At 46.0% G+C, this 24,143-nt stretch overlaps 9 protein-coding genes across 9 annotated transcripts; 6 read left to right on the plus strand and 3 right to left on the minus strand.

The window, feature by feature from the left end:
• The first annotated feature begins 1,037 nt into the window (after nt 1–1,037).
• BDBG_07666 (forkhead transcription factor HCM1) lies at nt 1,038–5,991 on the plus strand. The gene has a single exon (XM_002621781.2). It carries the CDS (start codon nt 2,016–2,018, stop codon nt 4,545–4,547), a length of 2,532 nt encoding a protein of 843 aa, XP_002621827.2. The 5' UTR covers nt 1,038–2,015; the 3' UTR covers nt 4,548–5,991.
• Nucleotides 5,740–7,860, minus strand: BDBG_07667 (cell cycle control protein cwf14). Its single transcript, XM_002621782.2, has 3 exons — nt 7,514–7,860; nt 7,321–7,451; nt 5,740–7,190 (listed from the first exon to the last, which is right to left on the minus strand). The coding sequence occupies exons 1-3, from the start codon at nt 7,683–7,685 to the stop codon at nt 7,047–7,049; spliced, it is 447 nt and encodes a 148-aa protein (XP_002621828.1). The 5' UTR covers nt 7,686–7,860; the 3' UTR covers nt 5,740–7,046.
• BDBG_07668 (uncharacterized protein) lies at nt 7,850–9,173 on the plus strand. Its single transcript, XM_002621783.2, has 2 exons — nt 7,850–8,210; nt 8,415–9,173. The coding sequence occupies exons 1-2, from the start codon at nt 8,111–8,113 to the stop codon at nt 8,579–8,581; spliced, it is 267 nt and encodes an 88-aa protein (XP_002621829.1). The 5' UTR covers nt 7,850–8,110; the 3' UTR covers nt 8,582–9,173.
• BDBG_07669 (60S ribosomal protein L25) lies at nt 8,815–10,390 on the minus strand. Its single transcript, XM_002621784.2, has 4 exons — nt 10,128–10,390; nt 9,856–9,908; nt 9,413–9,705; nt 8,815–9,320 (listed from the first exon to the last, which is right to left on the minus strand). The coding sequence occupies exons 1-4, from the start codon at nt 10,153–10,155 to the stop codon at nt 9,233–9,235; spliced, it is 462 nt and encodes a 153-aa protein (XP_002621830.1). The 5' UTR covers nt 10,156–10,390; the 3' UTR covers nt 8,815–9,232.
• Nucleotides 10,391–12,845: 2,455 nt separating this feature from the next.
• On the plus strand, nt 12,846–13,456 carry BDBG_07671 (mitochondrial chaperone bcs1; the record flags this gene model as incomplete). Its single annotated transcript, XM_031723195.1, has 2 exons — nt 12,846–12,858; nt 12,945–13,456. 2 exons carry the CDS (start codon nt 12,846–12,848, stop codon nt 13,454–13,456), a joined length of 525 nt encoding a protein of 174 aa, XP_031580312.1.
• A 605-nt stretch (nt 13,457–14,061) lies between these two features.
• On the plus strand, nt 14,062–17,193 carry BDBG_17653 (uncharacterized protein). Its single transcript, XM_031725326.1, has 2 exons — nt 14,062–14,561; nt 14,614–17,193. The coding sequence occupies exons 1-2, from the start codon at nt 14,154–14,156 to the stop codon at nt 15,820–15,822; spliced, it is 1,617 nt and encodes a 538-aa protein (XP_031580313.1). The 5' UTR covers nt 14,062–14,153; the 3' UTR covers nt 15,823–17,193.
• A 323-nt stretch (nt 17,194–17,516) lies between these two features.
• Nucleotides 17,517–19,272, plus strand: BDBG_07672 (protein kinase domain-containing protein). The gene is made up of 2 exons (XM_031723196.1): nt 17,517–18,243; nt 18,294–19,272. Exons 1-2 carry the CDS (start codon nt 18,102–18,104, stop codon nt 18,896–18,898), a joined length of 747 nt encoding a protein of 248 aa, XP_031580314.1. The 5' UTR covers nt 17,517–18,101; the 3' UTR covers nt 18,899–19,272.
• A 466-nt stretch (nt 19,273–19,738) lies between these two features.
• Nucleotides 19,739–23,558, minus strand: BDBG_07674 (vacuolar amino acid transporter 1; the record flags this gene model as incomplete). Its single annotated transcript, XM_002621789.2, has 6 exons — nt 19,739–21,544; nt 21,771–21,937; nt 22,008–22,105; nt 22,182–22,310; nt 22,412–23,373; nt 23,467–23,558. 6 exons carry the CDS (start codon nt 23,556–23,558, stop codon nt 21,250–21,252), a joined length of 1,743 nt encoding a protein of 580 aa, XP_002621835.1. The 3' UTR covers nt 19,739–21,249.
• BDBG_07673 (nucleolus protein) lies at nt 19,772–22,414 on the plus strand. The gene has a single exon (XM_002621788.2). It carries the CDS (start codon nt 19,890–19,892, stop codon nt 20,976–20,978), a length of 1,089 nt encoding a protein of 362 aa, XP_002621834.1. The 5' UTR covers nt 19,772–19,889; the 3' UTR covers nt 20,979–22,414.
• Nucleotides 23,559–24,143: the final 585 nt, after the last annotated feature.

Genomic DNA, 24,143 nt, shown 5'->3' on the forward strand with positions numbered 1-24,143 from the left:
CCTTTCCATTTTCATTTCGATTTGGCCTGACTTGGCTGAATTGGATTTTTTCGCGAGCGGGAAAGGGAAAAGAAAAAAGAAAAAAGAAAAGAAATATATACATAATAGAAAGCGAGTAAAAGAGCGGTGATACATTTTCTCTCTCTCTGTGTGTGTGTGTGTGTGTGTGTGTGTGTTGTGTTGTGCCTAGGTTGGGTTTTGTGTGCATGCGTTTTTTTTTTTTTTGTCGAATAGTTTCCTCCCATTTTACTTTACTTTTCTAGTCCATCTTACCCTGCATCTGTAACTACATACTACATAGCTATTATTTAATTAGATTTTTTGACTTGATTCTATTTTATTTGATATTTCTTTTTTCCCCCCTTTTTTCCATTATTTTCTTCCTTGTATTGAACGATGCATATATACATAGTTCTTGGATCCTTGTATCGGGATCAATGATCCAACCGCGGACAGGACAGGGAAAGTTTCAAACAAGGCACAGCAAGACCGGTCAATTGGCGGACAGTAACAGTCAGCCTGGCCCAGTGCTGCGGATTGGATTGCTGGATGGGATTGTATCAGAGCTACCAGGGGCTAGTGCTGGCGATGTGTGAGTTGGCAGACACGCTAAAGGGGATTTGTGAGGAATGCTGGTATTATTGATTGGTAGTTAGTTATATTGCAGAGTAAGTAGTGTGGTCTGGTAGATATGGGCTTGCTCTGTATATTCTACATCTCTATCAAGCGAGAGAGAGAGACCGCGTGGAGAGACAGAGAGAATGATTGATTGATTGGTAGCGGGATATATATATTCTTGTTTCCTAATTTCCTCTTCCAAGGAGGAGAGGAGGTCGTTTTCGGCCAATTTTTTTTTTTTTTTTTGCTGCGCTGGATTAGTTAAGGTTACCCTGTCTTGTTTTTGTGCCTGAAATCAGTTGAACTTAGTTAGAAAACTCAATTCGAAAACTCAATTCAAGCTGGCCTGCTTATTGATGAGAGATATAATAATAATAATAATAATAATAATATAAATATTATATAGAAGACAGAAAAATGGAATATAAGCCAAGGAATCGATGAGGGAAATACTCAATTTGTATCCGGATCAAGGCGTAATTGATCTGATCGATAGAGTATATTTCCGGGCTGTATCGTCATGACGTGTTCCGTACCAGCGCCGGGGCTGGTGCTTGGCGCTGTGCCGTGCTTTTAGCCTTTTTGCGCGGTGTATTTGCGGTGTATTGTATTGCTTGCTGTATTATTGGCGATAGATCTGTTCTGTCTCTCTCTCTCTCTCTGCTGTCGATTTCTTTGATTTCTTCATTTTCAATTTCTCAATTATCATCTTCATATTATCTCTCTCTCTCTTTCTTCCTTCAACCTTCAACTTCGTCGTCTGCTCGTCGTAGTTAGTTGTTGGATGATGCATGGCCCATAACTCTATCCCTGCTGGTTGATATCAACCTCCTCTTCCTCCTCCTCCTCCTCCTCCTCCCTCCCCCTTGTCTGCGCCTTACGCTGTCTTCCTTCCCAAACCCTGTTGTTTCCCCTCTCTTCTCCCCACAAACCATCACCATCCATCCATCATCATCCATCCATCATCATCCATCATCCATCATCCATCATCCATCATCCATCATCCATCATCCATCAATCTCTCTCTCTCAATCTCAATCTCTCTCTCTCAATTACCACTCTCTTATTCCCGCACTCGTTCTCGTCCAATTCGCTCGTCTCGACTTTGCCGCCCGGGTAGGCGCTGTGGTGGTTCGCCGTCTTCAGCTGCTCCAACAGCAAGCCACATCCCCGCTAGTGCAGATCTCGCCTTTCCCACAACCCGATTTCAGTCTCTCTCTCTCTCTCTCTCTCTCTCTGCCTTCTTCTCTCCCCCAACCCAACTCCAACTCCAAACTCCAACTCAACTGCTATCCGATATCCCCCTCCAGCATCGCCCTATCCACCGTTTTTCACGCGTCAAATCCCCATCCCTCTGCCGTTTTGTCTTTGTTGGCCCTGCCGTCGCCCTTTTCGCGATGGCTTCGACGCGTCAACCGCCGCCTTTGCGCATCTACCAGGACTCCGGCCCTCTTCCCCATCCCCATCCCCATCCCCATCCCCATCCCCATCCCCATCCTCAGCCTCATCATCCCCATCAACATCCCCATCAACATCCTCATCCCATTACTACCCCGTCCATGACTCAGCCTCCCAACACTCAATCTGCATCTTCGAATCTTCCTCATCAACCGAACCGCCTGCAGCCCTCTCCCATGCCGCTACAGCCCATGAGAAACGCATCCATTAACAAGAATCTTGCTCTTACTCCCACTACGAATGGCCAATCCAACGTCTCCCCCGTGAAACCCCAACGGCGTCCCAGCATGTCTGCTCCGGGCGCCAACCACCACCACCACCACCACCATCGCGACAAACTGAGCTTTGTTCCGATTTCTGCACCTCATCCTGTCGCTTTCACTACAGATTCGCCAACTAAGCATTCCCGGGCCAACGGTTCGACTTATTCCCAGAGCGCTCCTCCCCCAATTGCCCAGCATGCTCTCTTTACCACTTTTTCCAGCATTCCAACAACGGACCACTCCCATGGATCCAGGGCGCATTCCATCAGCGCACAGCACGAAAAGAAATTATCCAACACCCCGGCTTTCCACCAACGTCCATCTGCCTATGCAGGTCCCACCCCAGCTAAACGAACGTTAATGGAACCCGCACCGCTGTCGAAAGACCGCCCGTCAAAGAAACCCAAGCGCGAAGAACTATCATTCGTTCAATTACCTGATCCCAGGGACATGCCTCGAATCGAGGATGATGGCGCAAAGCCTCCTTATAGCTATGCCATCCTTATCGGAATGGCTATTCTTCGCGCCCCAAATCGGCGTCTGACTCTTGCCCAGATCTACAAGTGGATCTCAGATACTTTTGCCTTCTACCGTGCTGGCGACTCGGGCTGGCAGAACAGCATTCGTCATAATCTGAGCTTGAACAAGGCCTTCATCAAACAGGAACGCCCAAAGGATGACCCTGGGAAAGGAAATTATTGGGCTATTGAGCCTGGCATGGAAGCCCAATTTTTAAGGGATAAGCCCGCGCGCCGAAACCTGGTCGCGGCGCTTTCTCAGCCCACCCCACGCCCAGAGCCGCGCATTGAATTGCAACCTCGCCTCTATCCTACGCCCATTGCTGCTAACCGCGCAACTACTACCACTACAGCCACTCCTGATGCTATCAATATCACCGCTGCTAATACTACTAATACTACTACTACTACTACTACCACCACCACCACTACCAACAACTCTACCAACACTTCGGCTCCTGCCTCCAACCATTCTGCAACCGCAACTATCACTAATTCATCTTACATGCTACCTCCCACCGGTCAACCATCCAACAGGGCTGTTAATATAGACCTGTCTTCCGATGCGACTTTACCTGCCTCTGACCCTGCGCTCCAGGAGGACAGTGGGGATGAAGTTGAACGCCTTGCCATGCACCATTCAACCCGATTACCACTCTCTTCCCCTCCACCAATCCATTCTTCCCCTCCCATCGCGCCTTCTGTCTTTCATCGTCAGGCAACCCCTCCAACTCCATCCCGTCCACTGACAGGTTCGGCTGCTATTCCACTTTCAAGAAAACGCAGCTCTGCCGCGATGAATGATTCTGGTTATTATTCCTCGCTCGAATCTTCTGCCATGCGACCACACAAGGCTGGCCACATCTTAACCTCAGATTTAGATATCGAACCTCCCCGTATTAAGCGAGGTCGTGCCGAGGAGGAAATTGCGCGCATCCGCAGCTCTTCGCATGACATTAGCCCGTTACGTATTGGTACATTAAAGGACACAACTCAGTTGATTGGATCTTCACCTCTCCGACATGGATATAACAACATGCTTCCTCCCCCTATTACCCCCGCGATTAAATTCAAGAAACCAACCAAACCCCCACCTTCTCTCTCTCCAAACACAAACCTACAAAACCACCGCAAGAAAATCCAACAAATGGTGAATTCTCCAATCAAGCAGTACGGCCTGACAGATGACATTCTACCCTGGAGCCCGGCCTTTAACATCCAGGATGACGCCTTCCTCTCAAATGACAATCTCAACATCCCGTTTGACATATTTGCTGAGCAGTTCCCGACCACAATTTCCACACCTTCCCATGGCTCCCCAGAAAAACGCTCAGCGAGACGTCCACGTTTTGATCGAAGCAGCAACATGCTCGCAGATATCACTGACCTCCATGGCAATAATCGACTGAATACCCCCACGCTCAAGTCATCCAAAGTGAGGGGACTAAAGTACCACGAGTCACCATCTAAGAAACCAAATACTCCCCAGTTCAACGATGTCTCCCAGGATGACCTGTTCTCATTCAACCTCTTTAGTGAGGATACGGCAGAGGTTGACGGAATCGATCTCTTGCAAGGATTTGAGAAAATCGGCCAGTCAGGCAAGGATGACTATTCTCCCAAGCAACTTCTTCAGAATCGGTCATATTTTGGATCCAGGAGCATCAATAACAATAACCCGCGATTCTAAAATAAAACACGACCGTTTCTGCGAGAAATCAACTTGTAGGATTCCGCTTTTGAAACGAAATTCTTCTCCGCGTTTGGATGGAGTATTGGAATCAATTCTCATCATCGCTTTTTTGACTGTTTCGCCCTCTTGGTTTTTTGTTATACCTCTCCATTTTGGTATTTTGCTTCCTTTTCCCACCGCTCGGTTTGGGTTCTTGGAGACAAACCGCCATAATTAAATTTTTCTACTGCATCCCTTTTTTGTTTTTTTGTTTTTGTTTTTGGATTCCATGACCACATCAAATATGGTGCTTGGGTATGGCTTCCGTTATTTATCTTCTTCGACAGCTACGGCTACAGTTTCTCATGAGTTTGTTTCTGGGCGGTCTCTTAGTTTCTTCCTGCAAGCGTGTTTGTTTCGTGTTATCTGCATCGTCCCTTGGCATTTTTTCATTTTTTTTCCCCAATTCGTACGGTTTACCTTTTTGCGGCTCTTATTTTTTTTTTCCCCGCCATTCTTCTCTGCTCTAATGTCTGTGCATATCCATTTCAGGCGGGTGTTCATGTTTAATCTTTTATGTGGCTAATCTCTCTTCTTTTTTTTCCCTGATAATATCTTTTACTGCTCTTGGTGTTTTGAGTGTTTATTTTAACTCTCTGTGTTTCTGGGTTTTCCCTTCCTACCCTGTCGTTTTATCTGTTTTCTTTTTCTTCTCATTCGTTCGTCTTTTTGCTGGTCAGGTACAGCCGGTTTCGCGAAGGGAGAGGATAACAGGAACGGGAACTGGAAAGGGATAGATAGGGTAAGGAAGGCACCCAAAAAAAATGGATGGGAACGAGGCGTGCGTGGGGTTTTACTTTCTATTTTTTTGTTGTGTTTTATTATGGGACGGTGACGACAACACGACGCTCATGATACTATGATATGTATGTTTTTTTGTCTTTTTTTTTTTTTTTGTTTTTAATTAATGTATGTATGCATGTGCACAACGGGCTTATGGGATTATGACTGATGGGCTTGCGAGGGCTTTTTTTGTTTTGTCTTTTTTTTCATTTTCAGTTTATACACTTGCATACAACAGGACGCTTTAAGCAGTTTTATGAACTTTGCTTCTTTTCTTGCTTTCAATTTTTCCTCCGTTTTTTATTTACTTTTTCCTCGGTAGAGGTGGATGGATGGATGTTAGATACAGTGGTTAGATCGTATCATACTTATTACATATCTTATAGTTATTCTAAATTCTTTCATTTATGTTAGTTACTTCACGGTGTTTCTGCTCTCGTTTTTGATTATGTATTATTCGTGGGTATAATATAGTATGATCTCTTCATACATAACCTTTCACATCGACATTTCACATCGACATGGTCATATCTATCCTAAGCTGAGTGCGGACGGAGTATGTAGCTCCTTAAACGTCTGACAACACACACACACACAAACACACACACATACACACGCCCATATATAACGTATCCAACCTACAGATCTCCACGAGTTACCGACGCGATAACTAGGACCAGCTTCTTCGTAGAAGGAGAGATAGTACCTAAGAGAAAAGAGAAAACGTGTCAAAAGAAGCAGGACCCATAAGGAAATAAAATGGCCAAAGAAACGTGGACAAAAAATACCCAGATCATGGACAATGAAAAATGAAAAATGAAATTCAAAATAAACAAAAACAAAACCACTCTCCTCAAACGCCCCTGCCCGCCCGTATCGACGCCGCCTTGCTTGCTTGTCTTCCCTTTCCCTCTCCGTCTCCCTCCCCTGGCGCTGGACGGGGGGAGGGGAAGGGTTTTATTCAACCAACACGATTCGTAGTTCATCCCGAGCTTGGGTTTTGGATTTTGTACGACCGCCCTCTGCATGCTCGTTGGTAATTGTTCCCCCACTCTCTTTAAAGAAAGAAAAAAAACTCATCCCGGGCGTCCTCACAAGCGGCGCTCCGCCATCCCATCCCCTATCCTATCCCTATCCCAAAATAAATAAAAAATTACCCTCATGAGACGTGTCCCCATGTCCGTTCTAAAAACAAAATCCTCTCCCCTAATGTTGCCTAGCGATATACCCAAGGAAAATGAAAACAGGGGAACAAAAAGAGCCAACAACCAGGCTTTCGGCATCGCATGTGGCATTCCGCGAGGTTGGGATGCTTAAGATTGTTTCCCACTTCTGTATAATCCCCGTAGCAATACCTTTCATCATAGGTAGACTGGTTCATTTCCGTAGCAACCCCACGTCGAACGGGAGGAGGGAAAAAATCGAGGGGCCGGATCCGACGGCTGGGGAAGAGACACACTACCCGCTTCACATAGGGGGCTAGCTAGGTTTAGGAGACGAGGGGGTGGGGGCGGGACGGTCGGAAACGCAACTAACTACAAGTGATCTAACAGCGGCCCCATGCATGTATATATATGTATACCGGATTGCTCGCGTATCCGTTAAAGGAAGAAGAACACCCAAAGAGCCCAAAACTCCGCATTACACATTATGCCCACCCCATTCCCCGCTACCCTAATCGCTACTGCTGCAACCGCGACAACCACAGCTGACGCACTGGATGCTCTGGTCTTCTTTGAGCTGGGCTTTCGGCACGCGGCAGATGCACGTGGCGTTGAAATTTGTTTCTTTGGTCTGGATGCAGCGGAGGCAGCAGAGCTATATGGATTGAATGAAATATCACCGTCAGTTTAGGCGCGATGGGAGAAGGAAGAAGAAAGAGAGAGGAAGGGGTTTGAGTATGTTGTGTGTGTGTGTGTGTGTGTGTATGGAGACGTTGTGGACGCACCTTTTCATAACCCTGCTTCTTCCATTTTGCAATAAGCAAGGCGTCCGCGTAGTTATTTTTCAGCAGCCAGTCATACAGCTGTTTGGAGATGGCTTCTTTTTCGTAGTAGAGGTCGTAGATGTAGCGGGATCCTGTGGAGAAATCACTATTCAGTTTTATATCATATAGTTAATCTTATATTGTATATACATACGTGCATGGCTAATCTGAAATATCGGCCAGAGGACTTCATGTCTCTTCTTACCCTCATGCGAGGCATTTTCTGCATCCTTCATCTTATTGCTGAACTCGAGCAGCGTGTCCTCGATATCGTCAAAGCCATCTGGAGGGGGCTTGCGGGTCCTAGAGCTGCGGATGGGAGGCATTGTGACAGGTGTTTTATGTGTTGTGTGAGAGAGAGAAGTTAGTCGAGGTGGCTGTCTGTTCCCTTTATGAAGAGAGAGGAGAGTTTGGTAGTGGAACGAGGGGATGTGGCGAGTGTAATCCTCGTATGGTTTGTTCTCTTGTTTTTGATATGGATGTTGGAAGGCTGAAGGCAGCGATGAGGTAAATCGGCCTTTCTGCCGCCTGTCACCGCCTCCAGATCTTTTCCGCAACGTCCGTCAAAGGAATCGAAGCCAGGTTCAAAAAAGGCATAAATTAACTACTTATCTATAAGTACGTCTCTCCCCGCAAAGCCTTTCCCGGACATTAATACCGCTTTCTACATCCAATTCCTTGGAACAAGTATACACTTTTTGCGAAACCGGAATAGAAAGGCATATCATCCACCCATCCGCACACATACAAAATGGACGGCCAAATCGATGTCGGCAAGCTCAACGAGGCGGATAAAAGAGAAGTTCAACAATTCGTCACACTCGAGGCGCAGAAGGCAAATTTCCAGTCAAGTAAATATATGATATCCCGTTACCTTTCTTTTCAATCCCACCACTCTCTTTCCCCAGCTTTTTAAGGACCCATGCATTGTCTGAAAAAAGTAATGCGGAGGAACCGGGTTTCACGCCTTCATCCTTCCTCCCTGAACGCGTCTTTCAAAATAATATACGTATACGTGTACTAACAATGCTTCCCATCGTTTTAAATTAAACCAGGCGTACACCAACTCACCGACATGTGCTGGAAGAAATGTGTCACGGGCAAAATCTCCTCGGGAAATCTGGACCGCAGCGAGGAATCCTGCGCGCAGAACTGCGTTGACCGATGGATTGACGCCAGCACTGCAGTTTTCAAGCATCTGGACAAGTTGAGAGGGCACTAGATGAATGTGTTCATTGTTGCTGGCGCTGTCGTTGCTGTTTATCGGTGGGAGTTTATACCAGTTGAGCTGGGCTACGGAATTAATCGACTACAATACCCCAGGCTGAAAAAAGACGGCGGCTCCGTCGTCTCTGGGGGGATTCTTATATGAATGGGATTTTTATATTGGAATGGGATTTTTATATTGGAATGTGATCGCGCAGGGGATGCCGGCATGGAGGGCCGCTGTTGGAGGTCGATATGAGTTTTCTTCCATTTTTGTATTGTACGATAAATAGGCATGGATGGGCATCAATTGGTTTATGATAAATTATATTTAGTCCTGGTGTCGACACATGTATTAAATAATTGTCGAAATGTCAATGTCAATGCGTTTCTGGCACAATCGGTTTACACAGGCGAAAAAAACCACCGGCACTACGTAGCAAGCAGCGACAGGGTATTTACCCCGATCTGACCTAGCATGAACTTCTCACTGATAGTTTTGAATGCAAAAGGCGAATAACAGAAAAAAGACATGGGTTTCATTCACATCTCAATGACTGGAGAATTTCAGAAGCCACTGAGTAATATTTTATTATAAAAAAAAGGAAATTTCACCTGCAACATTCCGTAAACTGAAACAGAAGAGAGAAACAAAGAAGACCCCGCTTTAAACAATCGCCAACTTCGTCGCCGCAATGTCAAGGGCGTCGACATCAGCGGTTAATCTCGCAAACGCCTTTTTCGAGCCATCGGGTCTGTACACACAAAATGACACTCATTAGCCAACGGCCTACCGCCCTACCAAACACGCCTGGGAAATGTCTTCAAACTTTAGCCATCCACATACCTGATGAGGGTGTTGATCTTAACAGTGTCGACATCATAAAGCGTCTTGAGCGCCTGCTTGATCTGTCTCTTGTTGGCCTTGATATCAACAATGAAGACAAGGGTGTTGTTCTCCTCGATTTTCTTCATGGCGCTCTCGGTGTTTAGGGGGTGGATGATGATTCTGTGGTGGTCGAGGCGGGTTTCATGAGGAATGGACTTGCGCGGGTACTTGGGCGACCGCGAAAGCTGGAGGGTCTTTGGTCGGTGGAAGGTGGTCGATGTCCGGGCCTTGCGGACTTTGTGCGAATGAACCTGTTGCAACGGGAAGTCTCAGTACAGTGCTCCAATGCTCTATATTCTATTTTCTTTTTCTGTCAATCCTTCGTTTACGGTAGAGTCGGCTCGGATCGCGCATCTGTATCATGGGGGGAAAAAGGAATGGATATGTTTTCTCAAACGTACACCTTTAAGCACCGCCTTCGCAGCGGCACCAGCTTTGGCGCTGGGCTTTGCGGCTATATTGTTCGAACAAAAAAACGTCAGCATATCTCGTTTCTCAGAAATAACAATGATCCCAACGAATTTCCATGTTTCTCTCCCCTCGCGCCCTGGTCATCAATCGCTTTTCATCCATCGATCAAGGTAGACATCCAATTGTTCCTCCCCATCACCCAAAATCCCAAAACCAAAACCCCACACAGAATAGAAGCAGCGCAGATGAAGGCGAATCTCACCTTTCTTGTTATCGGACTTGGGTGCCATGGCTGTCGATTGGCGGCGTTAGTTGGTTATTGTCGTCGTCGTCGCTGTCAGTTCCGTCAAGGGAATCTTTCGTCTGTTGTTTGGACTCTCGCTTAGTTTGAAAACCCTACGAATCTGTGCGTCACGTGGCTATGATCCGCGCTTAGCCCAAAGCGGGCATCGACAACCTCAAAATATTTGAACCAACAACTCCACAGTATTTCTATCATTCGCAACAAGCATCAAACGCTCGCTTTGCTGCTTGCGCAGCCTTCTCTACCACTTCCACTCTCTACCCCTACCCCCCTCCTTCCACTCCTTCCACCCCTTCCACCCCTTCCACTCCTTCCACCCCTTCCACTCCTTCCACCCCTTCCACTCCTTCCACCCCCTCTACCACCACCACCACCACCTCTACTGCCCCTACCACCCTCTTCCACCCCGTATCACCCCTATCACCCCTATCACCATTATCAGATTAATCAGAGCCGTACAGACCGCAGAGCCGGCTGCGCAATCCCATTAAAGGGGTGCACATGACATCACATAAGGTCATGTTACATACAGGGCATTTTGCATGGAAAAGTTGGTTTGAAATGAACAGCACATGCCATGAACACAGAGATCAAAAATGAATGTAGAGAAGAGTATAAGGAACTTATGATAAATACTGTAGAGAACATATGAAAAGAGCAGAATGAAAAAAAGAATGAAGATTTGAAGATTGATCTGAGCTGCACAGGCCGGAGAGCGGAGCCAGGTGTTCAAACAGATAGATTTGATGAGATGCACATGATGTCATGTTACAGCATTTTTTGCATGGAAAAGTTGGTTTTTCTATAATAAAGAGAGAGATTAAGGAAATTCGAGGCGCTATTTAGCAGGAGAAGAGGGGAGAGAAGTAGTACGGCACATTACTTCCTACTTCCACAATGTCACATCCATAGCGATTTTCTTTTGCGCCACGTCTCAACCACCTACCTACAAGGACTTGATCATGTCGTCACCCTGTCACCCTTCACAAGTTCAACAATACCTCTATAGTCTGTAAGATGGGAGTGTGGCCACTCAGAGCATTCCTTTTTTTTTTTGTCGCTGTTTTAAGCTCAATTCTGTCCACATGATGTGAAACCTACATACTCAAGAGACAGTGATAGTCACAATGTCATAGCTACAAGCTATCAATGCTCAGTTTCATTATAGAATGATAATACTCTACTTCTCATAATATAGAAATTTGATATCTTTCATTTCTTTGAAGTATTTCTTTCATTCACTCTCAGTGGTACTGTCTCTACTGTTTTTATATATATTTATTGCCTTGTCTTGAAAGGGATAGAATTGTCTATAGTTGGCTAACTGACCGTTCCCACCGCTGACCGGTCAGGTCAGTGGTCAGACTGGAGTTCAGCAAATATGAAGAGCTTCCGCTCAACGCACTTTCGCGGATAAAATAGGACATAAGCGATATGCCTCAACCATGTAAACGACATCTGGGGTTGGATGGAGTTGGAAGCACGGAGGTTTATGCTGCCTTTCAAGGGCATTCTTTCAGCATCTTTAGTTTTTATAGAGCTCGACCTTGCTTGCTGGTGATATTTCCTGCCATCATTAACTTGCTGGGGACGCCGAGCCGTGCAAGAATTTGCGGAATTTTTCACCGAATAAACCAGATTCTAAAAAAAATCATGTGGTAAATTGAATTTGCGCACGGCTTCACTCATCTAACCCCTCCAATTGCACTTGTGCTCAAAGAGAGCCCGATCCAAGTGCTCACTGATGTGCTGTGCTGCATGATTCAATGGACTGAGACAACAGTTAGCACCACTTTCCAATTTAGCGTCAGCTAGGATCTCTCAAATTGCGCTAAGGAGCATGATGATGCGATAGCTCTGATAGAAACTGAATAGTAGATGTGTTATATTGAATAATAAGTATCGCTTATATTGGCCATCTCAATGCATACTGTTATTTTACACTACTTGTTTCTTTTTCTAGCTGCCTCGGACAGCTCAAAACAAGGGATAAAAGCTGTTAGCATCCCAGCGCCATCTATATTTTGCTTCCCCCAGATAGTTTTGATTCATGATGGGCTCTAGAGTTGCACAGGCGTCTCAACGCCGTGACAAAATATTTGCTGGATAGTTCATCTCCAGTTCATGGCCGAATTTACCTCAGAAAGCGGTTGGAAACGTCTACTCACTACCCGAATTCCTTTATCCCACATGCTTGGTGTTGAAGTTACAGGAATCGGTTTACATTTTCTGCGGCAATAAGTTACCGGAAATACATATAGCCGGTGATCAAACCTAGATTGGCCATCAGAAGAAGGCGGGGCCAGTAAACATGAGTTGGCATTTGCGAGATTGAAGCAACGATTTCCCTCACCAAACATCAGCTGCCCTGCAGTAGCGAGACTTCAGTGACTGTGCTAGAACAGCACATGAATATATATATATTTATTGATAGGAATTTTCCTCACAACTCTTCATACCAACTGTGACTCACTAGAGATAGCTTTCAAAGCAAATTCACTCTGCTGGACTTCCAAGTCTTTGCAACAATGACTGATAAAACATCTATCTTTGATCACTTGGGTGACAGGTGGAGGCAGCCCTTGACCAAGGATGTGCGACCAATTTCAAGTGTCATCCTAGATTTGCAGATGATAGAATATTTATTATAGAATGTCCGCGACTTCCTCAACCTGAATGCTTGAGAGTGGTATCATGACATTCCATACTGACAAAGCTATCTGTTCCATGGGGCTCCAGGAACAGGAAAGACAAGCTTGACCTTATTCATCACAGAGTGTTTTGGTTTGGATATCTATGCAATCAATCTTTCCAGTATTGACAATAATGGCCTGAGGAACTTGTTCATCAACCTTTCTAATCACTGTGTTATTCTTTTGGAAGATGTGGAGATTGTCAATTCAAGCTTGCCTGAGGGAATGGCTTCTCTGACCACACTACTTGATGTTGTCAATGGTGTAGGAGATGGCCAAGTGTTAATCATGACAACCTGTCATATTGAAGTAGTTGACAGCGCACTTTTGCAAGCTGGTTGTGTGGATGTGAAAAATCAGTTCCACCTCACAGATAAAGAAACAATAGCTCGGCTCTTCTGGCTTGCCTTTGGACAGGAAGCAGTTGACCCACTAGCACATGAGTTTGCTGGCAAGGTACCGGAGCTGGAATTCAGCCTGGCTGAAATTCTGTCATTCCTGATAGAGAACAGGCGATCTCCTAAACAGGCTGTTGATAATGTAGCGGCATGGATGGCGGATATGAGAAGCGAAAGGAAGAAGGGTGGAGTTTAAAAATGCTGGCTGGTCCTCCTGCCACACACTTTGACCAACTGGAGAAGTTTTTCCTTCAATGAGACAGTAACTTCCAATGCTAGTCTCCTTGAATTTATGGCATCGGGGGGTTCAATGGGATGGGGTCCCCAAAAACTAGCGAGCGGTATTTACATTTTACATGGTAGGATGACGCGAATCTCGAATATGTATCAACCACCGAATAGTCAATCTTTTAGCTGCATCTTCCAGGATCTATATGAACTGCCAGAGTGTATGAGATGCTGCGTGGACAGTCCGTTGACGCACAATTTTAAAATCGATGCAGAACGATTACGTAAATCCATCCCACCTCTGACCAACAGCAGAGCAAGCCCGGGAGGGAGAAGCGTGGGTAGTCATCCAGTGGTTGAAAGCAAGGAGCCAAGCGCCTGACAGGTGAACGAAACACTGCCCCAATATGCTAATCATGGTCCAGATTAAATGCCGAAGTGTGAAGGGTGAGGACAAGTTAACGGAGACAACCTAGCGCTTTGCGTGCTTAAAAAAGTAGGTTATATCACGTGATTGTCGTAGTAGCACCTATTATTCAGGACTTGTCTCGCTGCTTGGCTTCCAGCGACCAAGGATTGGCCATCAGCAGCAATAATCTCCGGATAAGCACCTGGGATCCTGTGCAAAAGTTAATTATAAGAACCTCTGCCCCCTTCTGACCTCGATGCATACTCGCATGATAAATGAGCCAAAAAATTATGATTATGACCATATGCCTAGTTCAGTGACCTCCAACCCGCCTCACAAGCATAAGCCCCATCCATCCAACAGGTCACGATTTCGGAAAAGGCAGAAGCTTGATACATCAGCATCAGCATATTGGGATAACCTGTCAAAGATTTGGTTAACCAAAGATGCATTAGAGGAGTTGGATCGAAGAAACAGCCACCTGAAACCACCCCAGAACCTTCATCGACCTATCACTCAATGTTTTCACACTGAGCTGAAGAAGAAGCACTGTAATCCTTTTCAGTTTGCTCCAACCTTTCTCCATGATTGTGCACCCACTTGTTCAAAGCAGATAAAGAGGGTTTCCAGATCGGGAGGACCTGATCTAACTGACCTTAGAAATGTATGTAACTACAAGTCCGTATAAATACATCATTGCTGATAATATTGCACAGTATCCAAAACCTGAAAGCTTCCTTGAAAAAGCAATGAGCTCAAGGTCCCGGAGTAGAAAGCGACGCGCAGGTTCTCCTCCATCAGCAAGCACAGATACAAGGGGTACCACCAAGTCCACAAGCACCACACCCTATAATCGTAACTTCCAGCAGAATCTAATTGATCATGGTGTTTACCCTGATGGATATGAATATCCAGATGGTCGAATACCAGTAATGCCAAATAACTGGGAGGAGATCAATGAAACACTAGCTCGACCCCGATCCTCCCTTTCCCCATCAAAGTTCTCTGATGAGCATTTCCGGAAATTCAAACGAGCAGATACCCACGCATCTAAAGAGCAACCAGTCACAACATCAGTGATTCCTATCATTGAAGGTGATGTTGATGATCCCAAATGCACCGGAGGGGGATACCTGCTTGGAAATCTTGCCCCCTTAACTGATGGCACTCTGGCTCAGGCCAAGCCAGATCACTTCTATGGTGCGCGTCCTGAACAGCTCAATCACCGAATCCGCAATGAACTCTGCAATTATATCATCCCATCAACACAGGATGATCTTCCGATGGTACCAAATTTCTTTTTGGAAGCAAAAGGGCCCGATGGATCCTTGGCTGTAGATACACGGCAAGCCTGTTATGATGGTGCTCTAGGAGCTCGAGGCATGCACACTCTCCAGTCATACCAACAAGACAGATCAACTTACGACAACAGTGCTTACACTCTTACATCAACTTATCATGGCGGTCAACTCAAGCTATACACAACTCATCTCACTGAGCCTGAAGGCCCAGGCCATCGCCCTGAATATATTATGACCCAACTCAATACTTGGGGCATGACTGGGAACTTGGAAACGTTTCGGCAAGGAGCATGTGCATATCGAAATGCTCGGGATTGGGCAAAGGAAAAGAGGGATGGATTTATCAGGTTGGCAAATGAGAGATGTCCGGATGCCAAGTCCCAACAACATTGTGCGTCTCAGCGAGAGACGGCTACGGATGAAGCTGTCACCTTAGACGATTCTGATGTATCAACGGTGTTTGATGAAGGTGCCCATCAGGATGTGCAATGGAGCTTTACGACTCCAGTTGAAGATGCGGATGAAGAGTCTTCGATTCTGAGCAGAATGCCCAAAAAGCCCAGACTCAATGCTAGTGTTTCTTTTGGTGGTACGGTGGATAGGATTACAAGTCATCCAAACTGAGAATGATGTACGCTCCACACCTCGTCAGCGGTGGCAGGCATGACATCCCCAGCCCTAAACTCCCAACCAACGCGATTCCCCCCCGTTTGATATTATTAATTGATTGGCAAAATGAGCAAGCATCATCGTCGTCATTGCTGTTGCCTTCGCGATCGTACATACAAGTCCGCCATGACCTATTACCAGCGTTTCTCTATTTACTTCGTTCGTCGAAAGCACAAAGAAGCTCGCCAAACTACTCTTCAATGCGGACTATCAGCTCAATGAAACTGATGATGACACAGCTCATTTTGTTCCAAATTGTTGTAGTAGCCTCAGTCTGCTCAGAGGATGTTGTACAGTTTGGTTGTAACAGTCCTATAAATCTCACTAGCTTAAACTTCCTGAGCCCTTAATATATCTACAAGATGACAATTCACTTTTTGCATTGTAAGAAGATACCTTAAAACAGCCTAATGACAAAGCTTTGACACATTTTTCAAGTTCATAGAGGATCATACAAATTACTCAACTTGAATCTCTTCCTGCTTCGGCACCTGCCCATAGGCCACTTCAACTTACACATTTTAAACCGCCAGGCCAAACATCAACCCTGTTCTTTTTCTTAGTTCCATCCTGTTTTTCGGGCGTGTGTGTTGCTTCGTGAATAAAGTTTTTTAATCTGTCTGTGACATATCCATGACTAGTGATATGCGTCGAGTTGCTCAGCATCTTTGAAGCAGATGGTAAGATGGAGACCCTTTGAATCTTTCTGGTATGTGGCAAGTATAGAGGTTGTATTGTGAATATCCGACCTAGTACCTATTAGTATATTCCCGTGGGCAAAGGTTTAGATGAGCCATACCGGATGAGAACAGCTTTTGGGTGAAGATGAAGATCATTTGCAGTCTAATATGCCAAAGCCATCAATTGAGGGAGCCGTGGAGTAGGGATGGTGCCCACGATGTAGAACTTGACTAGGTTGGCCATTCTCTCTTGGGGCGTAGAGTATAAAATTTCCAGAAGACGCTTCTTCTATTCACATTCATAGGAGAGACGTCTATTGGAGGTGAAATATTCTTGAAACAGATCTATGAAGAAGTAAAAGGAGGGGTAACATGGACATGCTCAATCCGGGTCGGCGCTAGAACATTGTTAGGGGTAAGGCTGAGCCAAGCAATGTTAGAGGCATCCTCCTCCCCTATATTGCAAGTAAAATTCCATTTGAAAAAATTCTGTTTCACAGTCATTGATAGGAGCGAGATTTTGAACTATTGTGAAAGACTTGATGTTTGTCTCCAGACACACTAGCAAGCACACCAAGAGGAAAATGATAAAATGAGTTGTTAGCTGAGGGAATTCGCAAGGCAGCCCACGTAATTCTTTTCTCAATCACAATTTTTTTAATCCACAAGGCGAACCGATTATGGAACAAGGGAAGCCTCGAATAGTGGTAGATTGAAGAATGGTCAACTTCCGCCTCCTTCTCACAATGCAAGTTTTGAAATAAAAGATGAATAAACATAGAGATAAAATAATAAACACAGAATAAATAGTCATCACCTAAGCTACTTGACACGTAATGGGTTATATTGAAGAGACGAAGGACGTACTTTGCCCTATGCTATGATTGCTGTTATCACTAATCCATTCTGGGTTAGTGTGCTTATTGACGGTCGAGGAGTCGATAAACGCGAAGATCAATTTGTCTGTTGGATCACGCCAGCTGTTGGCTTCTCTCCGACAATGTCACCCACTCCCACTCTATGGCCGACCATTACGAAATGATCCCCTTCAATTCGTGTCTTTTACACTTTACATGGAGATGTCACTTCCCATTGTTAGGAAGATTAGTAACATTGGTACCCTCAAAGCATCTCTCACAAGAGAAATGCGCACCCACTATTCTAAAAACATTTCACACCTCACGCCCTCGACGCAAGATGGACAAAAGCCCTGCAGCTTCTGAGACTGCCCCTGAGTACAAATACATTGAGGATTGTGAACGGTTAGAGAGGTACTGTCCAGGCAGCTTTTACCTGTTAAAGCTTGGTGATTGACTCTGTGATGGATGTTACTCTATTGTTCAGAACCTCGGATTTGGCAGCAGCTCTACAGTATGGCTGGCTTCTGACCAGAAGCAACAGGAGTTAGTTGCTATCAAAATAAAATCCGCTGATTCTGCCTCAAAGTCTCAGAAAGTAGATATTCTAAAACATCTTCATCTGCACCCATTGATCAGACAGCTGCTGGACAATTTCATTGAAATTAGTCCCAATGGAGCTCACAATTGCCTGGTCATGGAAATGACTAGTTGTAGCTTGATGCAATCAAAGTCCTTGGCCTTTCACAGACTACTGAATCTTCGTATCACGCGAGCTATTGCTGCAGACCTGGTGTTAGCCATCCAGTTTTTACACAGACAAAACATTATCCACGGTGGTGAGTAGATAATCATTCCAGATATACACAGTGTCTAATCAATCCTACAGATATACATTGCGGTAATATCTTTCTTCAACTTCCCACTGATGTTCGCCGAATGATAGACCCTTCGCAACTGTATCAGAAATTTGGCAATCCAATTCTTGAGCCTATTGTCCGAGTTGATGGCAACCCTCTCCCAGCAGGAGTTCCTACTCACATCATTGAGCCTGCAAGAGTTGGAATTCAGTCTGATCAAATCACCCCTACCTATTTGCCCATCATGCTCTCCGATTTTGGTTCGAGTTACTATCCTAGTAAAACAAGACGGACTAACGCATATACACTCCCCCATCTTGTTCCACCCGAAGTCTTCTTTCTTGACAAACAAAATAACAAATATAACCTTTCATTCCCCAGTGAAATTTGGACCCTTGGATGTACCATATTTGAAATCATTGGTAGTGGGGGCCCCTTTAGTACCTTAGATGATGGCATACTCCAGGACCAAGTCAGTGTTCTGGGAAAGCTCCCTGATCCATGGTGGTCACAATGGGAGTCCAGAGCCGATTTTTTTAATGAGGATGCAACTATTGATATCACAACTGATGCTCCTTTCCAAGATAGCCTGAAAGAACAGTATGATTGGTTTGTTAATGCAGCTCAGCAGTGATCAGACATGGAAGAGCAGAGAGAGGATGAGAAGAAGGCTTTCCTGCATATGATTTGGATGATGCTTCAATATTTACCAAGTGACAGGGCTACCATTCAGGATGTTGTTGAGTCTGAGTGGATGCAAAAATGGGCATTTCCTGCAAAGCAGGAAATTAAGTAAAAAGTCAGAAATAACAATGTTCAAATCACTACCAAATTGTGGGTAGATCTAGTGAGGGCAAAGATGATGAGAGTCACTCAAAAGATATGTTCTGATGCTACATTATGTTTACAATGCTGTTCATTGAGTTGCATTAAATTAATATGTTACAGCATTACTGTTAACCAATAACTACATATTCTCAATTCACTCAAGATTAAGCAAATTCCTGATCTTTGTTGCTCTCCTTCAGAATTCAGCAGGCCCCTTTGGCATTGCCTCCCATGTCCTGAAGAATGACCTAGGAAGATTCTCTTAGATCTACCACTGTCTCATGGAAATTGTCTCAAGACAATACAGGTCACAAGATTCGCGACCTGTCTCAATGGGCAATTTATGCTATCAACTGTCTTAGAAGCGTCCTTCTAGGTCGCAAGTAGGCCTGAGACTATCTGCCTGTGCTATACGGCCAGGTACTTCTGTTAGTTATCAATGGGGCTTTGGAGGCTACCAACTTGGTTTCATATGTTCATTTACTCATTCAAATTGAGCTCCTGCATTTACAGTTAAGTGTTTTATGTTCCTGCTTGCAGCAGAAAAGAGTCTGACAATGGAGACTTCATTGTAATTTACAACAAACTAAAAAATGCTCTGTATAACTATAAATTGAATCTGAGCGGCGCAATTCTTTTGGTAGCGCCCTCCGTATCCATATGGATAAGTTGCGCGGCACGTGATTAGGGTAACTTAGGTGGGTGTAGTAATCACCAACAAATGGGCTTAAAACAGCGTCGAAAAATGGGATGCTCTGAGTGGCTTGCACCCCCATCTTACAGACTATACTAATAAGATGACAATAACCAGCGTCCGCCGCAGGCCCAAGCCCAAGACCAAAGGAAAAACCCCCGGCTCCCTCTCTCATGGCCGCCCACCGACCGCCACCAGCAAACCCGCTGCGTCCCTCTCCGCCAAAGCAACACGCACCCTCATCCGCGCCCACCACCAGCTCCACAAAGCCCGTGCCCGCGCCCTCGCTGAGAACAACGAAGCGCTCGTGCACGACCTGGACAGGCAGATCGCGGCACATGGCGGGCTCGAGGGCTACCAGCTAGCCAGCAAGAAGGGCCAGTCGAAGGAGCGGGGCGGTGATTCCAGCAAAGTGCTTGTGGACTGGTTGGCGCCTGTGTTTGAGAAGCTGCACCTGCAGCGGCGGAAACTGCAGAAGGAACAGGGCGGCGGTGATAAAGAAGAGGGTTATGATGGAAACGGTGACGCAAAAGTCGAAAGGCGAGAGGAGAAACCACAACCAAAACCAAAACCACGACCACGACCGTGCGCGCAAATACGGTTACTCGAAGTCGGCGCGCTGAGTACCTCCAACGCCTGCTCGCGCGTCGGCTTGCTGGATGTCACGCGGATTGACCTGCATTCACAGGAGAAGGGCATCCTGCAGCAGGATTTCATGGAGCGCCCATTGCCCGCATGCGAGGAGGAAAAGTTCCATATCATCAGCCTATCGCTGGTGTTGAACTATGTCTCGGATCCGGCGGGGAGGGGGGAGATGCTACGGCGGACAACGGCGTTTTTGACGCCGCCGCCGCCGCTACTGCAGCCGTTTACCGGGACGGTAGGGGATGCGGCATCAGGAGACGTTTCGGATACACAGCCTAGTAGCAGCACATATTTACCGTGTTTATTTCTCGTCCTGCCCGCGGCGTGCGTGCTGAATTCCCGGTATTTTACCGAGGGACGGCTGCGGACTATCATGGCGAGCTTGGGGTATAAGATGGTGCAGAGGAAGGTGACGTCGAAGCTTATATATTACCTTTGGGAATATAACGTTGCTAATGCAACTACTACTGCTGCCGCTGCTGTTTTTAAGAAGGAGATGCTGAACCCCGGTGGGAATAGGAATAATTTTACTGTTACTCTAGGTTAGGTTCTTTAAGATATGGAAAGGGCACATCGCCTCACAGCTAGCCACAAGCTTTCAATTATAGACGCTTGTGTATACAATCAATAGTTTGCACATAGACAATTGACAGGAAGTTTGTTCCATCTTGATTGCTCATATGCCATTCATAACTCGTATAACCTTAAGGGTTAGTCGATCATCCCAATCAGGAAGACCGCCATCAGATATTCCCCTATATCTCTCCACAAAAAAAAAAAAAAAAAAGAAAAAAAAGAAAAAGAAAAAAAAAACGAACTCAACTCAACCCAATCCTCTCCCTCGGAATGAACGCCCACACCGTCCCTACAACCGCCATAACCGAACAAACGCCCAACAACACCCAATCCACCACCCTCTCCCAAAACGGAATACTGCTCCCGAATATCCTGAGATAAAACGCCACCGGCAGGATGATGCAGATGGTGATGCACAGACTCGCGCCGATGAATGCCATGATGCGGTCGAAGTAGGGGAAGACGATGGCGGTGAAGGTTATTATGCAGATTGTTAGGATGCGGGCGATGGATTGGACGGCTGTGCGGAGGAAGGGGCTAGGTGAGTGGGTGTGGGTGTGGGTGTGGGTGTGGGTGTGGGTGTGGGATTTGGGATTTGGGATTTTGCTTGTTTTTGTGGTGGCGGTGGGATGGCGGGGGTGGGTGGAGGCCGCAGAGGGATTCAGCGGTGCTTACTAGGGGGCGGCAGCTGGGGGTTTGGGAATTCTCGTGGTTAACTTGTTTGTTGTCCCGGTAAGATGGATAGGGGGAAGTAAGTACTTACCTAAGAGGTACTTTGGTCAATGGGATGATTGCGATGAAAGCCACGATACAGACTGATAGCCAGTTGGGGTATCCGGCTGTTCGGAGAATGTTGGATGTGATTTCGTCTCTGACATTAGGGCCAAACATGAGCCAGCCAGCAACGGCCATGGCTAGGTCTAACAGAAACTATACAAAGGCAGATAGATTTAGCCTAATGTTGCAAGTAGTGCAGGCGGTGGATAGGTAGAGGACTAACCGTGAAGATATAGGTTACCCAAAGACTCACACCGTACTTATGCGGGTGTCTCATGTCTTTATAGATGTTTGGAAAGACGCTGTGGCCGCCCCAGGGAGCTGGAAGCATATGGAATGTTTAGTACACGAGGTCAAGGAATTATCCCATAGCCGGTTTCTGTATGGAGAGACTTACACATGATTAGTCCAAATGAAAGTGGAACAGCGCTCCAGTTTTCAGGAAGAAGTGATGTCCGCGCAGGATCACGAAGGGAGCCTGGTGACTCTGGTTTGATGATGCCATCAACAAAAATAATCAGAACAACTTTTTCATTGATTGATTTGTTAGCCATGCTCCAAAAATTAGAGTGTAGGAGAGTAGTTAAGGGGAGGGAGGGCTTTGCGGTGCCCCTCAATAAAACTTACTAGAAGTACAGCAAAAAATCCCCAAAATACTCGACAGGCTTAGCAGCCGCAAGGGCACAAAATTCATCGGAATTAAAATCGCACCACATATCAGTTTCCATCGGAGTGCGCCTAGGCCCGGAACCAACGCATCAATACTATCAGCAAACAACACAACCAAAGCAACACATGCGCCCATTAGTTCCAAGCAGAAGAGTAAGCTGGTGACGATACGGGCCTGGGGACCAAAGCTGATATACGCCAGGTCCGCATACGTAACGAGGGTGGGATCGTCCACGCACTTGGCAAGGATTTTGGCCGTGTATGCGGTAGCCACTGCGGAGAAGATGAGGAGCGGGATGCCGATAAGCCAGCCCGCATACATGAGGCCCAGTGGCAAGCTAAGCAGGCCGATTCCGATAAGGACGTTGACGGAGTTGAAAATTGTCTGCGGGACGGTGGATTGGCCGACGATGATGGCTTCCTTGGAGCCGTCTTCGTGCTGGATGCGCTTGACGATGAAGGGTTCGCGTTCGGAATCCGTATCCGCTGCGGCATCTGCCTCGATAAACTGGTGTTCCCTATGTAGCTGTGCTGCGTGCAGCCTGGTAGATTCGCTTATTCTAGACGTCACCGTCGTTCCATACGAGGGTTCGTAACTTCGTCCCAGTAGCGGTGTGGTGCGCGGGGATATATCGAACTCGGCATCTACAGTTCCGTAGTCGAGTAAATATTCTGCCTCACCGAAGGGGGTTTCCAACCCTCGTTCACCGGGGCCAGAACGTCGGCGCAGAAGGGCCCTGGTTTCGTCTATGGATAGCCTATGGCCATGTTCCTCGTCATCTGGCAGGGCGAGGACGAACGAGGATCTCCGGGGAGCGACTTCTGGGAAATGAGCTGCCCGCTGCCACGAACGAGCAAAATTATCGAAGCTATTAGGCGCTGCGGAAGATGTATTATGCCTTGTGGATATCTCCGACGCCCTACAGAGAGCAGTTAGCAAGTGGAGTTATATGAGAACTTGGGCAAACCGGGAGGAGATGTTTTGAAGGGGGAATTAATATGTAAACATATACCATCGTCTTCGTAGATCATTATCATCAGTTTCACGCTGTGCGATGTTCCGAGGCGTCGAAGATGAGGATGTTGATGGTTCAGGTCCTGCCATTGTAGAATATCGAATTGTGCTGGACCGCGCTGTATTGCTTGTTTACCTGTAGCTGCTCATACGACTAGATATTCGCGCAAGATACTAGAAAAATGAAATATACACGGGCTATAGTGCAATACCGAGAGAGGGGGTATCTTGCTTCAAGGACAAGAAAAAAAATAAAATAATAATAAACAAAACTTCCCTGGTACAGAGAGAAAGTAAATTTACAGGAACAGATGGATATCAAAAACCGCATAAAAGAAATTGGAGATATATAAATATATTTATCTATAAACGGGTCGGGTCGGTGGGAAGACAAATCGCGCGAACCACGGGTGGCGACAAACTGTGAAAATTTTTTATATTGAGATACGAACCACGCTTTTTTTCTTTTTATTTTTTTTATTTTTTTTCCGGGCTAGAACTGGAATGCAATATATGTAATATCTTGAATAGCAGGTTGTTTTGGTCCCTGTATCTCATAATAAGGGGGTTGAGATGATTTCATTGCGACTTGACTTTGCGATGGCTGGAATATATCATTTGCGGAGACACAGAAAAAAAGACCATGGCTGAGGTCGCAAAGTAGAGTTCAGGCAA

The sequence above is a fragment of the Blastomyces gilchristii genome (assembly GCF_000003855.2).
Source record: "Blastomyces gilchristii SLH14081 genomic scaffold supercont1.20, whole genome shotgun sequence".
In the NCBI taxonomy this organism is placed as follows: Eukaryota; Fungi; Ascomycota; class Eurotiomycetes; order Onygenales; family Ajellomycetaceae; genus Blastomyces; species Blastomyces gilchristii.